Source organism: Serinus canaria, chromosome 2 (genome assembly GCF_022539315.1).
Source record: "Serinus canaria isolate serCan28SL12 chromosome 2, serCan2020, whole genome shotgun sequence".
NCBI lineage: Eukaryota > Metazoa > Chordata > Aves > Passeriformes > Fringillidae > Serinus > Serinus canaria.
The window spans coordinates 6,350,758-6,373,649 of record NC_066315.1 but is presented as its reverse complement, the minus strand read 5'-3'; the positions used below and the strand labels follow the sequence as shown (position 1 = coordinate 6,373,649).

Genomic DNA, 22,892 nt, shown 5'->3' with positions numbered 1-22,892 from the left:
CTTTATTCCTTGTCACAAAACATCTCCCTGTGTTGTTTAAAGGCTCAGTCTAAAACTCTTCAGCACGTTTGAGCTGAATGACAAATTCCAAGGCGTTCGCTGTAGGACAGTAATTAAACCTTGCCAGTGAATATGTATTTTCTGTGAAATGAATTAACAAACCCTGTGAACTCCTACATCTTAGTGCTTCAAACAGCACATCTTTGACAGGGAATGTGCAGTTTTTTGATTGTCAGAGTAAGTTGTGGAGGTTTTTTAATGGATGCTGTGGAACGTGGGCAAAAAGACTTTGTGTATTAAATGAAACCATTGAAAATTTCAACTCTAAGGAAACAGTGGTGCAGTATATTTGTAAATTAGTGTATCACCATGTTTTGATTAAGGGAAGCTCTTCGGTAGTAGAAGCAATTTGATAGCAATTGCAGTCCTGGCCATGGTTCTCCTAAAGTCTTAATTTGCCCAGGAAATGTGTTGTATCATTACTGAACTAAACGAGCCTCCTCTGCCAGGTTCTGTTGGGATTCCAGGAAACTCCATTATATGGAGGAATACCCTATTTTCCAGCTGGTGAAGTACTTTAAATAGTTCCAGAGATTGTACTGTGCACAAACAGTCTAAATGTAGGAAATTTTAACATTAAGTCTAATCTTGTCAAGATTGCTGTGGGGCTTCAGTCAATGAGATTAATTTGGAAATGATCCAGTTAAGAGTTATATCTTGTGGAGGTGGAAAAACATCTGTTAAATCAGAATATGTAGCCATAAATTATAGGGTGCTCTTCAGCTTGCTGATTAAAACCAACAAAACCCCCTTTTTATCCTCTTTCTAGCATGAGTGCTTTTATATACTGAATATACTTTCCTGTGCTGGGAATTCCTGAAGTGGATGGCCAGTCAGTGGATCAAATGTCAGTATGAGATGGTCAGGAGACCATTTCCAAGCTGAAGATTCACATGCTGAAGCTCTAGTCATGCAGTTCAGGTTATTTAAAATGTAACCCCTTTTTCTCAGGAGGGCTTTATCAAAGGATATTGCTCCATATTAGTGACAGTTCAGTTTGTGCTTTATGCTGGTGTCCTTGCACTGTATCTAATACAGATATTACTCACAGGGACAGTGAGAAAATCCGGAGTAGTAAAGTCTGAGCTGTGCAAAGTCAGTGTTGAGAGCTGAAAAATCTGCTGCCTTCTGAAATTACTCATTATCTTAAAGATTGCTGAGAGCAAACTGATTGGTTTATTCTCCAAAACAGCACAGCATCCAAACCTTCTGTGCTGTCAGTCACTCAGGACAGGCTCACCAATGCAAAGCAAGGTGATTACAGTTACTAGCTCTGTTCTGCCTGCCCTCCGTGCTGAGGATTGCTGTGGATGGGGGTTTGCACTTCCCTTTAAAACTAAAATTACTGTGTTTGCCCTCCTCACTTCTGGAATAAGCATTGGATGCGTGTTTATCTGTTGATGTAGTTGGTAAAACTGCTAATGTTTTTTGTTATTCTTTCAGTAAATGGCAGCCCCACCTTCCCTCCTAAACTTGTGCTCTCTCTTTGCAGACTGCCGTTGATGTTTTTAAGAGGATAATTTTGGAGGCAGAAAAAATCGATGGGGCAGCTTCACAAGGGAAGTCTTCATGCTCAGTAATGTAATTCCACTGCAGAACCTGAAAACACTGGGAATACATTCTACCTGAAGAAGCAAAACTGCCCATTATCTTTAAGGATAAACTATGCTTCTTTTTTTTTTTTTCCTTTTTTTTTTTCAGTTTTTTTTTCTTCTGTTAACCTGAAAGATAAACAGTTGGTTTGGAGCCTTTCCCTTCAGATTATGTTAAACTGACTCCTGTGCAAATGGCTTCACTTCCATTTTCAAATTTTAAGCAATCATATTTTCAATTTATATATTGTATTTCTTAATATTATGACCAAGAATTTTACTGGCATTAATTTTTCAGTGTAGTTTGTTGGTTAGAATAATCATCAAAATGATGCATATTGTTACACTACTATTAACTAGGCTTGGATATCAGTGTTTCTTTGTGTTAAATGTATACTTGTAAATAAAATAGCTGCAAACCTTAAATGTTCTGTTTATAATTTTTCGTTGATTACTCCATATCAACTTTTTTTTTTTTTTTTGTGAAAAATGTTCACCTGCTGACCTTAAGAGAAGGCGTGAGATCCTTGGAGCCAATGGATTGTTTGACTATTGCTCGGGAAGTTGTTTGCGAGTGATCCCAACGTTTTTGCTACTGGAACTCCAGGCTGGCCAAGCAGCTCTGCTTTGCTTTGTGCCCTGTCACGGGAAGGAGAGACAAGTGCCAGCTTTATTTGGAAGGGAAATCCTGGGTTTCAGTCAGAACCTGCTCTGTGTTTTTCCTCTGTAACCGTTGAGTGAAGGGTGCGCAGAGCCGCCCCGAGTTCCTGCGCTACGGACTGTTCACGCAGGCTTGTGACTGGGAATGCTGTCAGGATGGAGTGGATTTATCCAGGTCACAAGCGTAGACTTGTTAAGAGAACAAAAATGTCATTTAAAATAAATTGCACGTCCTGAACAAATCGGTGTGGGCTGTTTGTTGTGCATTCCTATCCTCCTGGTAGAGGTGAGCAGCCTCCTGCTGCCTGGCCATGCACAGTCAGGGTTCCTGCTCAGCTTTCCTGACCCGCTCCAAGCTTTTCCTTGGCTTTTGGACTGGAGGCGTAGCAAGCTGTAATCTCCCAAGTCTGGAAAAAAACTCCTTACAACTATATATTTAAAAAATTTTCAGTTGACCTACTTTGTATTGAAAAGCAGAACAAAACCCAAAACAGTAAAAACAAACAAGGTTGATTTGGGGAACAGTTAATTAAATAAAGTGTTTGGCTTGCATTTTTGTGTTCATTTGAAAGCTTAAATTTCTGACAGGAGTAGATAGGAAGGGAAAGTTGGAGTGTATTTGCAACCAGAATTAGCTTTTACCTTCCAGTCTGTGCTAAAAGATACAAATGAACCATTTTATTCCTTTATTTTCTTTGTGCAGTTGTTCCCTCATATGATACAAAAAATGGTCTTAACCTCTCAACAGTGTACGTTGGTAAGCTTGGTATTTTCTTTGGTCATCATGAGAGTAATTGGTAAAAAAAAAAAAAGCCCCTTTTCTTCACTTAGGATATTTCCCAATGTTTCTGAAAACCCATTTTCCATGAATTCACACACCTTGTGCCAAGCACAGGTTGAGTAGCTGGATGATTGTTCTCCATGTTGGATTGCTGGAGTTCAGCAGAGAGCTTGTTCAGGGAAACGAGTCCATGCTTTGATTTTGGACCCAGCCTGAGCTGGGGCTGTTTCCTGCCCAAGACCCTACAGCATTGGAGTGAGGGCTGCTTGGCTGGCAGTGCAATGGCTGAGCATGCAGAGCATGGCCTGAGGAGCACAGCCCAGGGTGTGTTAGTCTGTGTGATCCTTCAGTGCCACATCCCCAGGACTGATGAGCTGTTGCATGACCCCAGGCTGTGGCATTGCATCAGGGACACAGCGTCCTGTTCTTTGTCATAGGGTGGGAATTCTGGCGTAACACAAACCTCAGTGACCACATCTGCTCCATTTTTGGGTCAAACTGGCTGCAGGTGTGCTGGCATCAGTCTAACCCCCACAATAGCTGCTGCATTGCTCCTTGAGGTGTGCCAGCTGCTAAGAGTTTTAAAGGAGATGTATGAGGGTATGTGCAATTTAACAGTCTGGGATAACTGAGGTCCTGCCTTCCAGTGGTGAGGCTTTCCAGAAGGGCTTAAAGACAAGTACAGATTCTCAGGATGATTTGTGGTGGCAGTTTCTGAGACTGGAAAGGGACATTTCGCAAGGCAAGGGAAGGATAGGACAAGGGGCAATGGCTTCAAACTGTGAGAGCAGGTTTTGAATAATTAATAGGGAGAAATTCTTCAGGGCAGTGATCCACTGGAACAGGCTGCCCAGAGTTTATAGATGTTCCACAAAGCCAGGTTTGATGGGGCTCTGAGCAGCCTGGTCTAGCAGAAGGTGAACCTGCCTTGTGGCAGGGGGCTTGGAACTGGATGGGCTTTTGGGTCCCCTCCAGCCCAAACAATTCATGCACTCAGCACTGAGAGATGTGTAGTGCTCTTGCATTTTCCATAATAACTGAAGAATTGAACTCATCCACATATGTTATTCCCTTCTTCCTCTTTCTGCTTCATCTAGTAAAAAAAGGAAATTATTCTACTCCTCCAAGCCTTTCTCTGCTAATAAGATCTAAAGACCAGCCATGTGCAACAGTCTTGCAGTTCTGCTGAAATGTGTAGTCAGGTGTGATCAGTGAATTCCTCCTCATCCTTGGCTGTACACATATTTCACTTGGCTTCTCAGGGTGGCACCTTCAGCAGCTGGAGTCTAACAGAGCCTTGTTCTTCCTTGTACTGAGCTGGCACAGGTTGGGTTCTTCACCCTGAGAGCCCTGAAGGCGGGGATGGGCAATTGGGGAAGTTCTGTTATGTACAGAAACAAAATACTGCTTTGTAGCAAACTGCTGCTTTCCTGGAGTGGATGAATTTATACAGCCTTGTTAAAGGTCTCTGATCCAGGCTAGGAAAAGAGTTATGTAGACTTAATAACTTTATTAAGGGATGATCATTTGCAAAGGTGAAAGTGCGAAGTTCCTTTTCCTGTTGAGGAAATGAGCAAATTTTTTTCCCTGTGAGGTTGAGCACAATCCACCAGATTCCCACCTTGGACATACTCAAAAGCCACTTGGACACGGTCCCAAGCAACCAGCTCTGGGTGACCCTGCTTGAACAGGGCTTGGGCCAGGTGTCTTGCAGGGGTCCCTGCTGACCCCAGCCATTCTGGTTATGTGAAGATTGACTACTCAGTCATGTTATCGCTGACTTGAGAGGATTTATAATGCCCTGGTTCAGAAGTGACTCTTGCCTTGCTTGTGCCCCTGTTGAGCTCCTCGCTTTGCTGTGTGAATAATCCTGAGAGCCAGGGCTGGAGCTGCCCATCTCCCAGGCTGCCATGCCTGGAAATGCTGAGGATGAGCAAGGCAGTGGGGCAGGTGAGCTCAGCTGGGGAAGGATGGACTGCAGCTGCTAAACTGAGCCTTCTTTTTCCTGTTGTTTCCATCCCTAACCAAGTTTGTCCCTGCCTGCTTAACTCCATGACGGGGAGTTCGGGGAGTCACCTCTGGATCTGTGGGGCCTTCTTTGTAATTCTTCTTCCCAGCTTCTGTAGAGGGCTGGTGAGTCCATGCTGGAGAAGAAAAAAGCTGGAAAAGTGTTTTCACTGTTCCTGTGTGTCTGCAGTAGCTGTGCTGTTGAATCTGGACGAGGTGCAGATGTCCCAGGTGCTGTGCGAGCGTGGTGCAGGTGGTGATGGTGTGATGTGCCCAGGCTTGCTGGGCTTACCCTGCTAATTAACACTGCTGAGCCTCTCCAGAAGGAGAAATCAACAGCTTCTAATTAGCCCTTATGTAATCAGGACTGCTCATCTTCAGAGCATTTTGCTAATACTGGGTAATCTTCACAACTTCATCTAATAAGGTCAATATTGCTCCCCTTTGACAACTGGGGAGGGGGAGTGAAAACCTTTGCAAAGATCCCTTCAGCTACTGTGAGTATGCAGAAATGTGGCTGAACTGATGTGGGTGATGGGTGTCCTTAGCATCCAACTTTTCCTTGGATATCCTGTTTCCCTACTGGAACTTTTACCTTTTTTGAAATGCAGTGAAAACTGAAAGGATTTCACCCCCCAGGCTTTCTGATGCTTTCCAATGTGAAGTCCAGGTCCCATCTCAGTCAGATGCTGATGTGTGTGATGATCCCTGGACAGAATATTACTGAAAACAAGACTGTAATTGGCTAGACCTAACCAGCAGGTCTCCTCTCCTAGGTGAGGAGCTGTTTTTCCTAGTAGGAACCTGGCCAGATCCATCATTTTGTGACAGGATTTGCTGAGTCTGAGGAGGCTTTTTGGAGTCCTTACCCCACATGGGCAACACGAGGTGTTGCTGACATGGGATGGGTGGTGGGTCAGGGTGGGAGATGGCCACCCTTGGCAGAGATATTCCAGAGATTTTTATTTCATATGCATCCATGCTGAAGGCAACACACTAAACCCAAAACCATTGCCTGGCAGGTGATTCCCATTTCCAGCAACAGGTGATGTATTCTGTCAGTGAGGGTGTGGGTTGAATGTTTTGCAGAAGTGTTCTGCAGTCAGTGTACCCAGGCCCCCTGGCAGCTCTGGGAGGCAGCACGTGGTACACTCAGGTACAGGGGATGGGTTCATCACCAGCAGAAATGGGTACTTCTGGCAGCTGGTCTGAGGTGGGCCAGGTCTTTGACAAGCAATGTGAATTTCACACAGAAACTCTCCCTTGAGTCAAGAGATGGTTTCTCACTCAGGTGCTCATCATTCCCAGCAGCAAGCCAAAAATTTTTCCTTGGGAAGGAGCAAGACTCATGGTTGTTTCATATTTAATGAGCTCAAAGTATCTCATACTGAGGTATGTAAAAAATCGATGAGCCTTTCAAAGCAAGATGGTGTTTTGAAAGCCCTGAGCTAGGGATTTTCTGTGCCAGGTCTTAACACTGCTTTGCAAATATTACAGGCTCCTCCAGAAGCTGAAGCGTGGCCCTTTCAGAGGATGTGGAGCAACTCCTTGGCTGCTGCTCCATTACTGGTTATTTGTGTGGGGCTGTGCCAGCTGTAGGAGGTACCTGTGAGCAGAATGCTCATCCTGCTAAGCCTCTGACAGGGAATGTTCCATTCACATATGTGAGGTCACTCCCAAAGACTCACCTCCAGGAGTCACACCCTGCTCAGCTCCCCTGGCTCTGGCCTGGACAATTTGGAGAGCAAATTGTCTCTCACCACTTCACTCCTCAGCCTTGTGGCAGCAAAGGCCATCAGACATAGCACAGCCTGGAGCTGCCCTTGTGGACATCAAACCCAATTCCTTCCTCTAAACCAAACCCACAAAAGAATCTCAGATTTTTGGGTTCTGGCTGTCGAAGCCAAACTTACAAGTTCATTTCCAATGCTTCATCCTTTAGCAGCCACAGTGGAGGAAAGCTGCCCACAACCCTTTTGCTGTGGGGCTCATGGTCAGATGGACCTGGGCACGAGCAGGAGGTGAGGTCAGCCACAGCATCACTTGCCTGAAATGCTGTTATGGCCACAGGCTCCTCAGGCTGCTCTTTTCTCTCCTCCATTGGCAGCCTTTCCATCTTTGGCAAGGAGTTAAGGGGCTTTGTCCAGGAATTATCATTTGCCATTCTTCCATATTCTTTTTTCCCCCATAATTTTGTTTTTTTCTAGAGATGGGTCCTTTATTATTTCATATCTTTAACATGGCTTGTCAAAGAAATGAGGATAAAATTGCCACAACCTCTTTCCATCTCTCCTGAAATAACTTTTGAACCTGTTGGACAGTTTCTAAGAAATCTGACAGCTGGGCACAAGTCTTAGATTCATCAAGCTCTTGCACGTTGAATTAAATGTCACACCTTCAGAGAGACAGGAAAATCCCCTCATGAGACAGAGCCAGAGGACACCAGGCTTTTGTGGCTCCATACAAACTCCTGAGGCAGTGTTTACTTTCCTGGATGCTTTGCCATGGATGCCATGAGTTTTCCTCTCCAGGCACCCAGCAGCTCATGGCCAAAGCAAAGAGTGCCTGAGCTACAACCCCCGTGGCTGGAGAGCTGGGTCTCAAAGCCAGCAATGGTGCCACCCCATTGTCCTCGTGCTCCCAGCCATGACTCAGAAGAGGGACACTTCTCCTTCCCTCCCAAGCCACTGGCTGCCACAGGGAATGGCTGGTTTTTGGGTTTTTGGGAACAACACTAATGCTCCCCATCTTGGCTGCAGCTCTTCCAAGTGGGACTTTCTGTGTGCTGTTACTTTTCCCTGCACCATCTGGTGATTAATCTAACACTTTAAAATTAGCACTGCTGTTTCAAAGAGGTTTTGGGTAGGGTTGGTTTTTTTTAATCAGATGAGGGTTTTTTCATTGTTTCCTGCCTCACAGCACAACACACATGAGTGAGCCGTGTTCCTGTGATGCCAGGGCAGGTTTGCCTGCATCAGCAGGAGGATGTGTTTCCTCTCCCAGCACAGAGTGCCACCTCTCTCCTTCCTCCTCCAGTGCATCCCAGTCAGTGACACCCTCCAGCCCAGCCTACGTGTGTCTGCACAAGGGCTTATTAACTTTTACATCTTAATTGAAAGGGTGGCACACATTTGAGCCCTAATAATGACATCCTTTCTTCTGAAGCAGTCTTTAATCTCGAGATGAAGCAGTGAGCCAAGGCAGCAGAGTGGGGCTGCTGAACCAGGCCTTAGGATGGGAGCAGCCTGCCAGGAAAGGAGGTTTTAGGGTTTGGATTGGGATCATGTGCCTGATGGTCCGGGGAGAGATGGGGCAACAGGGGGAGGTGATGGGGGGCCTGTGAGTGAGGAGGAGGATTCAATGAGCAGGAGCTGAGTGTGAAGTCTATTCCAGAGCTATTAAAAAGCATAAAAGCACAAATCTCCTTTTAATGTGGCCCCTTGGTACGTCTCTGCATGCTGGTCCATGGGCCACCCCCATACATCTGCCTTTACCTCTTCCTAGCCTGGCTCATTAGTATGAACTAATGGGATTTATGAGCTGGGAGCTTCCTTTGCTGTTTGTCCTGGGAATATGACAATTAAAATCTCTTATAACACAGATGAGGACTTTATGCTCCCATATAGCTGCAATGTAAGTTACTTTAATATGGTAACTTTATGGTCCAGAAGTTCCTCTAATCCTGACTTACACCTGTGAGTCAGGGCTTCAGTGCTGGAAGATCAAAACATTCCTGAGAACGATGCTCGTGAGTAACATCAGTGGGTTTGGGAGCCTGACCTCTGTGCTTTGGAGGGGATCAGGTCCTTGGATTTTGGAGATGCCATTTAGAGAGGTTCAAAGGTTGACTGAGAAACCATTGGTTTGACAGATGGAGTGCAATGTTTGTTGGTGGGGAGTCTTCAAGGACACCCTCTCTTGGCTGCCACACTGCAGTAGGTGGGAAGAAGCTGGGAAAAAGCAAACCATTTCTCTGGCATAGAGAAATTATGTGCCATGCTTAGAGATGCTGCTGGGGGAAAAAAAAAGAAGAAAAAATAGGGGAAAAAACAGAGGGGGGAAGTAAACAAGAAATAGAAATAAAGATTAAAAAAAAGTAAAAAGAAAAGTAAAAAAAGTGAAAAAAAAAAAAAAAAAAGAAGTCCTCCAAAAAGGAGCAGTAAATGTGCACTGCTAATCGACCAAAGCCCTGCCAAGCAAATCTTTTGTCAGATCATCTGCCCAAAATCAAAAGCCCGGACTCAGCAGGCCCCGTTACCGGCGGTTCTGCCTACGAAGCAGGAAAGGCAAAGCCCCGGTTCCCGCGGCTTTGTTAAAAAGCCCTGGGCGCACCAGCCCCGGCCCGGCCCCCCCCGGCCGCCCCTATATAGCGCGGTGTCCAATGGTCTGTCCATCGCAGCTCTGCTCTGGCTCCTGCTCTTGGTCCTGGATAACAGCCAGCAGAAAATGTCCCAATACTCAGGAAAAGTAAGTAACGACCCGACCCTTTCCTTTCAGCCTGGGGCCGGAGAGCCCGAGCATCCTCCGGTTGGAAGGACTTGGTGAGGGTGATAGAGCCAGCAGATGTGGTGTGGGGGGTGATCCTGGGAGCAAATCTGGTAGCAGAGATGGGGAGGGTGTGGCAGAAGGAGCTGCATTTCGGGAGCCGAATTTCCTGTTTAAACATTCCTGCTGGAAATATGTGTGAGTGAGCACGAGGCAGCGAGAAGTGTCATAAACGCGGGACGCGCTGCGTTCCCAGAAAAACAAATACGCTCCTTAGGAAAAAATGCCAGTGATGCCGTGCTCCTTTTGCTGGAAAGCAGCTAAAAGAACCCAAACCACCCTGAGATGATGCATCTGCAAGAGATTCCCATCTGCTTGGAACGGGAGTCCGGTCGTGTCCCTGCTCCTCAATGCGGGCCCTTTCTCCTCCTCCCCCCAGATCACTTTCTACGAAGGCAAATGCTTCACAGGCAGGAAGCTGGATGTCTGTGGCAGCTGCAACAGCTTCCAAGACCAAGGATTCCTCAACAGGGTCAACTCCATCTGCGTCCAGAGCGGAGCCTGGGTCTGCTTTGACCACCCCGACTTCCGAGGGCAGCAGTACATCCTGGAGCACGGCGAGTACCCCGACTTCTACCGCTGGAACGGGCGCAGCGACCACCTGGGCTCCTGCCGGCCCATCGGGATGGTGAGTGGGATGTTGCTGGTCTTGGCTCTCCCAGCTGGAGCACCTTTGGGTTTAGTTTATCCTGGTCACAGGAGCCCCACAAATAAGAGCCATAAAAAAGTGTGTTCTTTAGGAATAGGGTGTCCCATTGAGCGGGAAGGAGTTTCCTGGGTGGGTTTGTCCCTGTTCAGAGCAGTCTGTGCAGGCCACAAAGCCGAGACAGTTTCCTGTGTCCCCAGACAGGAGGAAGATGCATCTTCTTCCTCTCACAGAGAAACACAGTGCCTTTAAGAGGATGAGATATTCCTGTGGTTTTTCCAGATGAGATGGCAAGGTCCTGCTGGTACCATGTGCTTTTCCTTTTAATGTAAGCGGCTGTGAGATACTCATGGGGGAATTCAGAAGGAGATTCGTTGCCCAAGGCAAGTTTGAGCTGCAGCTGCTCCATCTCTCCATGCACACAAATGGGGAGAGGGTAGCCCAAGGGCTTTCCAACCAGGCCATAGGGCTGCTCCTAGCAAATTTTAGTTGAATTCTCTGGTGTTGCAAACCACCCTCTGACTCTGGTAATCCTAAACTAAACCCATTATTTTCCCTTCCCCTTATCAGGCTTTTAAAAGCACTGTCCAGAGGAAGGTTTAAATGGGAAGATTAAAAAGTAGCAAAGAGAAATTAGTATGGGTTGGGTCTTTCCATTGATTCTCCTACCACTGAGGGCCTCTGGGGCAATGATGAGCCCAGCTGCAGCTGGTGGGATTTCTCACTGGCCCTGAAACTCCTTTAGGCACAGCAGCAGATCTGTTTCAGCTCTGTAACGTCATTCCTAAAGCACCTCCATGACCCATATATGGAGGGATGCTCTGGCCCAGGCCCTGGACCTTGGCCAGCACAAGGATGTGCTCCTCCTTTCCTGGCCCAAGATGTTCCTGTGAGATGCCAGTGAGGGTTTGGAGGCGTTTGTGCAGCGCGGATTCCCGGAGGAATGTTTGCTCAGGCCCCGTGTCCGCCTGGCTGCTGTTGGTGGCTGCCTGCTGTGGGGTTTGGCATGGCAGCCCAGCTTTTTGTGTGCTGATGTTGTTTATTTGAAAAATGCGTTCAGGTATTCTTTGAATTTGGCTTAAAAATATCCTTTGAGCTTGCTCTGTCCCACATAGTGCTGCCACAGAGATCTCCCCAGAGTAATCTGTGACATGTGACCATCAAGGGCTCACGCAGCAACGATGATGCTGGGAGAGTTTCCTTTTCTCCCCCCCATTTTTATTTTTGTAAAAGAAAGGCACAACATCTCTCACGAGGAACAGCAGCTATGCATGAAACTGGAGGCAATACAAATTAGTTTAGGGGAATAATCCAACATCTTCGTATGCTCAGGTTATGTTTCTTTTATCCTGTTTGGGTGTGCAGAGCATTGGGGCTGCAGCTGATGCTGCATTTGGGATGAAGGGTTTGTGGGCTGCTAGGGGGGATCTGCAGATGGACAAGGGGCTGAGTGTCCCTGAGCACTGGCACCCTATGATGTGTTAGCATGTGCACAGCAGCTCAGGAAGGTGCAGCCGGGCACAGGCTGGAGGGATTTTTGGCTGCTTTTATGGTTGGTGTGCTGGGAGGCAGCACGAGTTTCTGTGAGCTCTGTTCATGCTGGCACCAGTGGTGTTGGATTGCTCTTCACATTTCCCTTCCAAAGCACCCTTCTGTCTCCCTCTTTGTCTGATAAAAGCCAGAGAAATAATTTGTTGCTCTGTTTTGGTGTTGCTGTTGACTCCAATCCCTTTGTCCCCAGCACGGCGAGCATTACAGAATTGAAATATTCGAGGGGAGCCATTTTAGGGGTCCCAGCCTGGAGCTGACAGAAGATTGCTCCTTCCTGCAGGGACAGGGCTGGGACAAGACCTGCATCAATGCCCTCAAAGTGTACGGCGACGGCGCGTAAGTAATTCCATCTGTCCTGGCATCAGCCACTGCCACGCTCCCTGCCCTGAGCACTGCAGGGGGCTGCAGACACCCCTCCCTCATGGAAAACACTCTCAGTGCTGGGGACACTTGGAGAAAGCCTAAAAATGTTTGTTGAGCCTTTGGTTAAAGGTGAATGTTGGTGCCTGCCCACTGTGAGCTGTTTCAAAGGGGTGAGACTTCTGGAGGGTGGCAGCTAAGCACGAGTTGCAAGAACTCTGAGACACCTTTTTCAGGTGTATGAAATGAGAAGCCTAAAACCATCTCCCTCCCTCCCTCCCTGCCTGCCTGCCTGCCTGCCTGCCTGCCTTCCACACCTCTTTCAATCCCTGCTGAAGCTCTCAGGGAGGTTGGATGGCTCCAGGTGATGCAAGTCAGGGCTTTTGCTTTGCAAGTTCCCTCGCCACACCTTTTCCTATGATGGCAAAACTGAGGCAGCAGCAGCTCCCCTTTACATTAAATCCTGCTCTGAAAGACAGGGCTGACAGTGGGAGTGATGCCCAGACTGAGGCTCAGCCCCACCCTCCTGCCCCTGCAGATGTTCCTGAAGGCTGTTTGGTGGCAGTTTGTATTTTCTCAATGGTGTTGGTCCTTTTTGTGTTTTTTTTTCTCTTGTTTTCAGACAGGCTGTTCTCTGTCTGTCTCCCCTTTCCTCTTTCCTGACAATTGTGTTTTCACTGCAAGCCTGCTGGGAGCAGGGGAATGCCATAACACCTTCCCAGAGCCAGCAGAGGGTGGCTGGAGGGAGGCCCTGGGGCAGAGGGAAGCCCCTGCAGAGGAGAGAGCACAGATACCTTGTTCTTCACCTGTCCTGTCCTGGACTGGATGTTGTGCAGCTCACAGACACCTGGTGTGAGATGCTGGACCCTTTGTGTCCATTTTTTTTCTAAGAATAGAGAAAGGTTGTTGCCATCAAGATATCCTGACAGCAGCAGGTGTCCTGGAGGAGCCTTTCTGATCCAACCAAGGCCTCTCACAAAAATCCAGGCTTATGATTAGGCAATGGCAGTTCCTTAAGGAGCAGAGCAACCCACTCCTGATGGGAAGAAATGGCTGGAGCCCACCAGGGACCCTGTTAGTGCTGAGCATTTGAGTACCAACACCACAAAGCCAAGAGGGAGCCTCTGAGTGCTCTGGCAAGAGCTTTAGGGCCAATTTACTGCTGGGTCCCTGTAGCAGAGCCTGGAGCTTGAGAAATTGGGAAGCTGCCCAGAAACTTTCAAGCACTTGAATTTTTCAGATTGATTTTCCCCTTCACCTACAAAATATATAAAGGGCACAAAGCTTGCTCTCCTTTACATGAGAGGCTGGATTGTTTGTGTTAACATTACAGGACTTCTCAAGGTCTATGAATAGTGAGGAAAAAATTGGGAAAAAATAAAGCACAGAGAGGAGCATGGTGAGGAAACTCACTGAGGTTTGTAGCATTACATTCAGATCCTGGGCAGATCAGTGTTGGACATGCTTGGAAAGGTCTGTAAAGGCAATTAAAGGCCTTTATCAATTCAGAGGGACCTGCTGTCCTGGGCTGCAGGAGGATGGAGGGACGGATGAGATACCACTGCAGAGAGGTGAGAGCAGGGAGAGAAAGGGACCCTAGAGCACCACTTTTCTCCTTTGGATGGATCTTCTAAACCCAGGTGCCTCCAGAGGTGCTGCAGGTGTAGATGGTGCTGGACACAGCCTGGCAAAGCTGTCCCAGGACTCATCCTTGGATGTCTGGGGAGCAGAGGAGATGGGGTCAGTGGAGACAAAAAGAGTTTGAGCCAGTCTCCCTCTGTGATTTTCACCCTCAATTCCCACAACACGACATCTGTTGGATACAGAAATATTTGTTTCCATTTCAAAATCCATGGATGGTGTCATGTGCTGATAAAAAGTTGCTGCCTGCGCTTTGTGGAGGTGGCTGTGCCCGCGGGAAGCGATGATGGATCGTCTGGAAACATGGCAATGGAGACAAACACCAACCTTTGGCATGGTGCATGGTCAGCCTGAGAGGGTCCAACACCTTCCCTGCTACCTTTCTGGGGCCGGCAGTTGCTACCCCCCCAGCCAGAAAGGGTGCTGCCAGAGCTGTTCCAGGCACACTGGCAATGAATTGCTATTTTTGGAGCAGCTCTGAGGTGTCGCCGCCTCCTCGGAAGCTGCTGCAGGTTTGTGGTGAGTGGCTTCGCCCGTCCCACGGGCAGAGCCAGCTCCAGTATCACATATGGTATCATCTGATTTTAGATGAAGATGTGGGGTTCTTGTCCTCCTTTGTGCCTCAGCCACTCCACAGAGGACGGCCTAAAAATTGCAATTTTTAAAAGCTGAATTTATTTTGTGGCCTGGGAGAGAATACCCCCAAAAGAGCTTTTCTACACTACAGTGGAATAACTTGAAGGAATCAGACCAACCATTTATTCTGCTGAAGCATTCATGAGTGTTCTGAAGACAGGTTGTGAAATACAAAGCAGAACACATACCCAAATGCTGCTGCCCAATGAACATCACATATTTCTCAGCAAAGGTGATACCTGCTCAAGTCCTGCATGGAGAATAAGTGACTTTGAGCTCCACTGAAAGCCTCCTGCTTGGTTCAGGCTGATGCTACAGCATTCCCCTCCTCATTTTTCAGTTTGAGCAGCCAGTGTTGGCTTACAGAGTTTGAGTTGGTTCCATGAGCATTTTATTCCCGTGTCCGCTGGGATTATGTGCTAATGAAACACAGCACTGAGATGTTTGAGGGCTGTGTGCTATGTGCCTGGATCAGCTCTCCCATGCTGGGCTTGAGGACAAGATCATCTCTTTTTTTTTTTCTTTTCTGGGCTCCTGACTGACTTGATTTCCCCTCTCACTGATGGTCTCAGAGAACGTAAATTTCAGGCAATAAAGGAACAGCTAAGTAAGCCATACAGTCCTTCACTCATCACCTTGCACTGCCAGCACACTTCACCCCCCTCTTTCTGCTATTCCTTTTGTTCCTTTGGTTTTTGGGTTTTTTCAGCTTTCCCCTAAGCAGAGGGACAAGTCAGTGGGGGTTCTTATCACCACACACAGGTCGGTCAGTCTACTTCTATCTACACCAAAGTCTGTCCCATTCCCTCCATGTAATGGTGCAGACCCATCAGCCATGTGTCTGGAAAGAAATCTTGGGAGAGACAAGACAGTGAGGGACTGCTCTTCCCCCTGCTCTATTCCCCAGGGTCCACCTGTTGTTGAAAGATGTCCTAGAGCAGAAGAGCTGAAAAGAAAGAGGAGGAATATTTTATAAATTGTTGTTAATTAAGCTGAGGATGATTTCTGCCACTGCACACTGGGATATGTGGTGGGGGTACACTACACTCACAGGTGAGCAGTGGGCAGCCTTCCCCACGTGCTGCAAAGGGAGCACCAAAGGATAAGGCAGAGAATGACTTGGTAATTCCAGTTTGGATGTAAACTGGCTGCAACAAGTGCCAGAGAATGAGATTGTTTGTTTGCAGGAACCACGTGTCAGCAATGCCACACACAGGGCTCTGATACTGCAGGATGCTCTTTCACAAAACCAAGGCACAGTATTCCATGCTGGTATCCCCATGCTGGTCCTGCACATCTGGAAGAAGAGACCACCACAGTTCCACCTCATATCCTCTCAGAAACACAAAACAAATATGTCAAGGAAGCTGTAAGGTGCCTTGGATTAAAACCCCAAACTTTTCTTGTTTTGTTTTTTAAATAATGCCCGTGGGTGGCTGCTTTTACAAACAATTTTTCCTAAGCTTCCAGCTTTTTGCTTTGGGTTAGACTGATCTGAGTTCACCAGCTGTTGTCTGACCCTTAAGGCCCAGCAGTCTTTGACCCTCCAGTTCTTGAAGTTTCTCTCTGAAAATCCCACATACAGTAGGTCCCAACCCCAGTGTCCCAGCTGAATTCCTGGAAAGACAGACCACAGAAACCAAATTATTTGGAGGATTGCATTTCTGCTTTGTTGTCATTGCTGAGCACATAGATGGGAAAAGCAGCAGACATTCTCATAAAATCTTAAAAAATATGGGGGTGAGAGGAAAGAGTCAGAGATGAGCAGCTCAGCAATGACAGGGTGGTGACCTGACTGTAAAACTGTCAGAGCAATGACAAAATTTGGTTAAGAAGCATGAGAGACTCACATAAAGGACAGGGGTGACACTTGTGGCCACAGTAAGATCAAGTGAAGTGAAGGGAGAGAAAAGCAGCAAAATTGTCCTTCTTGACCATCAGAATTGCTCCTGACTTGACCTTCAAATGGAGAAAGACATGTCACAAGCCAGGGAGATGGAGAGTGATGTAGCCAAGCCAGGTGCAGTCAGGCATGCCAAATTCACCAAGGTTATTGAATGTTGTATCCATTTGACTGCATTACAAGGCAGAGTTGTCATTAACTCTGGATGTAGAGATAAAGTAAAGATAATCAAGCCAAGCCCTGCTCTTTGTTGGAAAGTATAAAGAGGCCATTTAGAATTATTAACAAAGAGAGAAACTACTAAATATGGTTCCCGTCGTAGCTAATGAATCAGTTCAAAGAGGCAAAACATCCATCAAGCATTGCATGTTTCTCCTTACAGTCCCTAAAAAGGGGTTTAAGCAGGGGCTGAGGGGACTCATGTCCTTCTTTAGCTCTATCAAATGCTATTAAATTGTTTCTGTTGCACATGGTGAAGCTCAGAGAGATCCATTCCTACAGTAAAGCAAAGCAGGGAGCCCTCGGGCCCAGGTTTTATTGCTGGTGCAACCCAAAACATTTTCCAAAGGCAAGGTCCAGTTTGGCTTTGGGTGTTTGCCAGGCCATGCTGGGGGGAGTGGAGGGAAGGGCCCACAGTGAACTGCACCAGGAGCATTTCCATGTGCGGGGTGGGACTGGGAATCAGGCCCTGTGCTTTGCAGTGCAGCCGTGCCTAAATGCAGCCCCTTGGAGCGGCCACTTTGCCAAGGAGCAGGGTGCTGGGGCCCAGGTGACCCCCTCTTTGTGCCCAGGTGGGTGCTGTACGAGGAGCCCAACTACCGAGGCCGCATGTACGTGGTGGAGCGCGGCGAGTTCAGCAGCTTCAATGAGTGGCAGGCGCGCAGTGCCAGCGTCCAGTCCATCCGCAGAGTCATCAACTACTTCTAGCTGGGCTTCCACCCTGCCAGCCATGGCCTGCTGAGACTGGGCATCACCCTCCTCCCCACTCACCAACCCCTGGAATAAATTGTTAAACACCAGCTGTTGGCTCTAAGCAGTTTTTTGTATAACTAGCATGAGTTTATGGGAGAAGAGGCTCGTAATCTTTCTAAGCTTGATTTGTATCAAGCTGTGAGTTTGCTTTCTCATTCTGCAGTGGTTTATGAGGAGGACATGGGAGGATGGGCCAGAACTGGTGGTGACACGCAGATCTAGGAACATGCCTGCCGCTGTGGTCTGACACATGTTCCCTCTGCCCCAACCAGGGCCACCATGTGATGGCCCCAGCTGACTCCTAGTGCCTGGGGGGGACCACGTGGATGCACACATGGGTGGGGAGCACAGACTCAGAGCCATTGGGAGCCATGTGAGGACACACATGAGGATCATACCAGGAGCTGGGTGACTTGTGAGGTCTGTCTGAGCATGACATGCTGGTCTTGATAAAAAGGTGAAAGCCACCATTCATCCTGAGTTAGTTTAACTTTAGATCAGCACGCATTAAAAATATATATTAAAAAACCCCCAAGCCTGAAGGCACAAAACCTGAGCACCCTTCTCTTTGTTCCCAGCCCTTCAAGAAAATGACATTATGAGGGATCAGCAGCAAGGGAAAACAGCCACTGCACTGTCATTTATTTCTCAACCCTCTTCCCATCTTTCTGCCCCTTCAATGTTCCTGGTCCATCCCAGTAGTTTCAGTGCCCCTGAATCCCATTCCATGGCTGGCAGTTGGGATGGGAACCACTCAGCTACGGACTGTCCACTGTAGCATGGGTGCTTCCCTTGGCATACAGCACCCAATAGTTCAGCAGCCTCCCTTCTGTTAAATCATAATCTGTGTTCAGCATTAGCTAGGGTGTTTCTGGCTATTTCAGAAAGGGGTAATTTTATTCTCTTCACTCTGTTACTCTATTAGCTGTTAAGCCTTGGCTGTCTGATAGATCCTGACAGGCGCAGGCATGGTGCCGGCAGAGCTGCAAAGCTCTGTGCTAATCCAGGGGGAAGGCTGCTGATCTAACCCCAGTCCCAGCCCTCTGAAGGGACATGAGTGAGGCTGACAGGTCCCCAGCACACTGGAGCATGAGGTGTGTGTGCCCTCGGGGCTGCTCTGCTTTGCAGGTCTGCCATGGGAATCTGCCCTTCCCTAAGCAATGGGGAGGAGCAGGACTGTGCTCTGTGACAGGGACTGCTGCATCCCAGCCATTCCACCAACTCACACTCATCCCCTTGGATCTTGGCTCCCTGTGGCTCTCCACCAGTACCAGGACTGGGGTGACTGGTAACAACCGGGCCTGAGTGAGGACATGTGCTGGTCCAGTGATGAAGTGACGCTGTTGGTAGAGTTGCATTGATTGAAATTTGCCCAGCTACACATATGCTGTATATGTGTTATGAGAGGGTATGGAAATGCAAAAAAAATTCCACCTTGTGAGTTTAACAGCAGTTTGGGTGATGTCTGCCTTAGCAGTGATACAGACAATCGTGTCCTCTTGTAGACAGCCTGTTGTCTGGATGTGTCCTCCATGCAAATCATCACAGCAGCACTTACAGTTACACCAGCTCAGCTCTGGACTTCAGTGGCCGTGTCCTGGGTGGCTTTGTGGTGACATGGTCCATTAGAGCTGTAAAAATATTTAAGATCTTTAATGGGTTGCAAGGTATTTCTGTGTCAGAGAAGGCAGGGAAATGATTCATTCATTGAGTGGGATGCACAAATGTACAACTCGTGCATCAACTCTTGCGTATTTCATTTTCTTTTAATTAGATGCAGCTTATGAAAGATTTTAGGAGTCCTTCCAGGATTAGCATTGCTCTTGCCTCATGAAGGCTGCAATTGGCTCCTGAGCAAAATGCACTCTATTAAAAGTTAATATTCAGTCATATGCAGTGCTCTCTGTTGTGACCTCCTGGACATTAATCTGTTAAAAAAACCCCAAAATGGTCCCAGAGAAAGACAAGCATTGAATTGTGATGAGCTTTAAAGGAGGCTTTTCATTCATCTGAAACACATTCAATGCCACAGTGCAGCATGAAGGATAAAGAAACAAAGGCTTTAAAATACACAACAACTAGAGTCCTAGATGTTCCAAGTATTTGGGGGACAAAAGAAAAGAAAATAGAGAACAACCATCCACCCACATTCCCTTGGGAACAACAGCATAAGCCCAGACACCCCCATATCTGGGTTTGTCAACACTCAGTGCACACACAGCCAGGGTAGGTGACTGTCCCACTGGTGTTGGGGTCAGAGCTGTGACATCACAGACACTCTGCTTTCAGTGGTCAGTGGTTCAACTCCCCTGCATGCAGAGCAGCTTTAGAGGGACCCACTGACATCCCTGCCCATCCTCAGTGGAAGCGTGGGACTGTGCACGTACACACAGCTGTACAGGCTGACTCCACATCCAGCCACTCTGTGCAAGCCCACTTCATCTACACACTTCAAACTAATTATTTGTTTATATGGTCTTGTAGATTACTATTTGCTGCTTAAACTGTGGAAGTATACTTAGGATCCCAGTCCTGGGCTGAGCCATGCCTTGTGCTAGGAGTTAAAAGCACAAAAAAACACAGTCTTGTTAATCTGTGCTGTTGTGTGGAACCCTGTTTGTAACCAGTGAGTGTTCAGCTACCTATAGCACATTTTACACAAGTTTGTAATATGCCTACAATGTAAACACTCATCATTTATTGACATTTGATATCCCACTTATGAGCACAATCTCAATGCAAAAAGCTGGTCCCATGTGAAGGCTATTTAAAAAATTCCTCTGTGTGCACAAGCCTAATCTCGCTAAAAACTGGCAGCAGGGAATTGAATTCCATCTATTTTTTGCTTATTTGAAACCTAAGTAGGGTGGCCATGGGCCTAATCCAAACAGTGATGCTGCAGGAACAGGCATTGCGTTGGCAGAGGGGGGACGTGGCTCTCGTTCTCTTCCTTTTCCCTCCCCCTCCTTGCTAAATCTGCACTTGTTCAAAGGACAGAACGTACAGATCCCATATGCTCACTAGTGGCTCGTTGGTGCTTTTTTCCCCTAAAAAAAAAAAAAAAAGAGATTATTGACATTGCTCTAGTATGAAATGGAGTTTATAGTGTATAAAATATAAATGGCCAAAATGCCAGCTCGATGTGAAGTGGATGTGAGATTGTGCAGCAGAGGTTTGAGCTGCACGTCGTTAAACTCTATGGCTGAATGAGCTCTGCTACGTGAACCGAGGAGGCAAGCAATGGATTAAGGAAATTGGAAACTGTTCCACAAAATGCTGAAGATGAAACAAAGATTCAAAGTGAACAAAAGGGACAAGTTATTAATTACAAGAGAGAGAACTAAATGAAACCAGCTCCATCTGGAAAACCAGGAAAACCCTAATAATCAGTGTTACTGTGCTTGGCTAAGCTGCTGCAGAGTAATATTCAGAATAACTCTGAATTACATCTGGCCCCAAAGCAAATAGCTCCTGCCAGAATGCCTGCACACACGAACGTCCTTCCTTTGTAGCTGGATAATGTGCAAATGTGATGGAATATCTCTTTCAAATGAATCCTTGGAAGATATCTGAGGAACTGCAGTGCTTTTGCCTTGTTATACTACTTGGCACATGTACATATAGTGAAGGTAAGGAGGAAACTGCCTACTGATCCACTGTGGGCATGTGTGATGTTATGTTCAAATTAATCTCTCCTCACTGCTTACAGAGGCAAAAGGGCTGCACAGCCACCACCTTCCCTGAGGAATCAAAGAGGTGTTATCCTGCTATTGAGGCTGCCCCACGCTCACACCTTCCTGTGCTTTTTTCCTCTCCTCCTCCAAAGACACCTCTCTGGACCTGGTAGAAACAAATTCACTCCTGGTGTCTGCTAGAGCTGTTTTATTACTTCTTTAAGTAGAAAGTCTGGCTCAACAGTGACCTCTTTGACTGAGTGCAGAAAGGAAATTAAGAGCTTCAAAAGGTCTCTCTGAAGTCTGGCACCAGGAGGAAAGCCCTGGCCATTGTTAAAGCCGAAGCAATGGCAGGGTAAAAATGTAGGGAGAACACAGTGACTGGGCTCTGGAAGAGGTTGTCCAGAGAGGTTGTGGAGCCTCCTTCCCTGGAGATATTCAAAAGCTTTTTGGACACAGTCCTGAATAATGTGCACCAGGGGACCCTGCTTGAGCAGGAAGGTTGGAGCAGATGACCTCCAGTGATTCCTTCCAACCTCACCCATTCTGTGATTCTATGATACTTGGGACCACTGACAGATATTCTGGCTCCCATGCTTCATCTAGTTTGGTTTTGACTTTCTTTTCTTTACACATTTTCTTCAATGTTGTATTGAAGTCAAGGGAAAATTAACTTGAGTGAAAACACATTTGGCCTTGAAATTTTTACAATCCATGGGCTCAAACCCTTGTCCAGGAGTAAATCTGATATAACTGACAAGACCTGAACCAAATAATATCTGCGAAATCTGGTCAGCATAATCAACATTGCAAATGGTGATTTGTTTGGGGTTTTAATTTTAAATAATCTGGTTTATTGGTTAAACTCTGTTAAATCAGCCTTCAGTGGTTGAGGCTCATGTAGCTTGGTGTCTTTTTTTCTTCCAAGAGTCACCCTTCAGTCAGCAGAGGAGGTGCAATAACATCCCACACAATTTGAGCTGTTCCCACATTTACTGGTAGCTGTGGCATAAACCAAACACACAGAGAAAAGAGTGGAAAAGGACAGAAATAAAACAAATATTAATTTTCCATGGAGCACTGAAGGAAGAGCAAGTGGTGTACCAGGTTTTCCATGGGCAGCTGACCATCTTTACATGATTCAGAATGAGACAATTTGTAATCAAGTCAAGCTGTCCTGGTTTAGGCATGTGAACATACGGAGGAATGTACCAGTGTGTTCAGTCAAATTGTCTGTGAAGTAAACATGAAGTCGTACAGAAATTGTTAATGTAAATTCCTGCTTTCAATATGAAGATCTCTAGTGGATTGCAGTAAATCCACATGTCCTGTAGGCATTTGCACCTGCACTCACACAGTCCAAAAAGCACTGAATGCTGCCTCTCAGTCAGAATGGTTTCATGTGCTCCTGATAGGGAGTTTGGGATGGTGAAGAATCAGTCCCTGCTATTCCATGGAAAAAAATGCAATTTAAAAAATATTTGGTTAACTCATTGCAGCAGTTCTGGTATGCTGCCACTCTGTTTGTTTAGCCTGAAATAAACTAAGCCCTTTTCTCATGTAAGTATTTATTGGCAGCCACCAGTGCTGCTCATCATCTGTGATGGGGTAAGGGAGCAGTGCAATTCCTTCTCTGCAAGACACCACACCAGGCAAGGATCGTGGTCAGCACAGGTTTGCTCACGTTTTGGGAGAGGTGCTTGTAAGCTTTGACATTGCTGCCCTGTGATTGTGGTGGTGAGGAGGTGGGTGAATGATCCTGACTCATAGATGGGCAAAACTCTGTGGTTTCAGCTGACCTTACCCTTGCCTTCTTTTTTTTTTTTCTTTTTTTTTTTTTCTTTTTATGAACCAGTGCCACAGA

The 22,892-nt window shown here is 46.9% G+C and overlaps 2 protein-coding genes across 4 annotated transcripts in view; both read left to right on the top strand.

Moving 5' to 3' along the window:
• The window catches only part of RHEB (Ras homolog, mTORC1 binding), a 39,572-nt gene extending 37,494 nt beyond the window's left edge, over positions 1-2,078 (top strand). For all 3 annotated transcript variants that reach the window (XM_030227092.2, XM_030227086.2, XM_050971700.1), the window contains one exon: positions 1,553-2,078. In XM_030227092.2, the coding sequence (XP_030082952.1) occupies positions 1,553-1,645 (93 nt within the window). In that variant the 3' untranslated portion in view covers positions 1,646-2,078. The remainder of the gene's footprint in view (positions 1-1,552) is intronic.
• A 2,925-nt stretch (positions 2,079-5,003) lies between these two features.
• CRYGN (crystallin gamma N) lies at positions 5,004-17,376 on the top strand. Its single transcript, XM_050970427.1, is given in 6 exon segments — positions 5,004-5,043; positions 5,294-5,362; positions 9,931-10,014; positions 10,017-10,273; positions 12,033-12,178; positions 17,174-17,376. Coding segments are annotated over 6 exon segments (732 nt in total). The 3' UTR covers positions 17,310-17,376.
• The last annotated feature ends 5,516 nt before the right edge of the window (positions 17,377-22,892 follow it).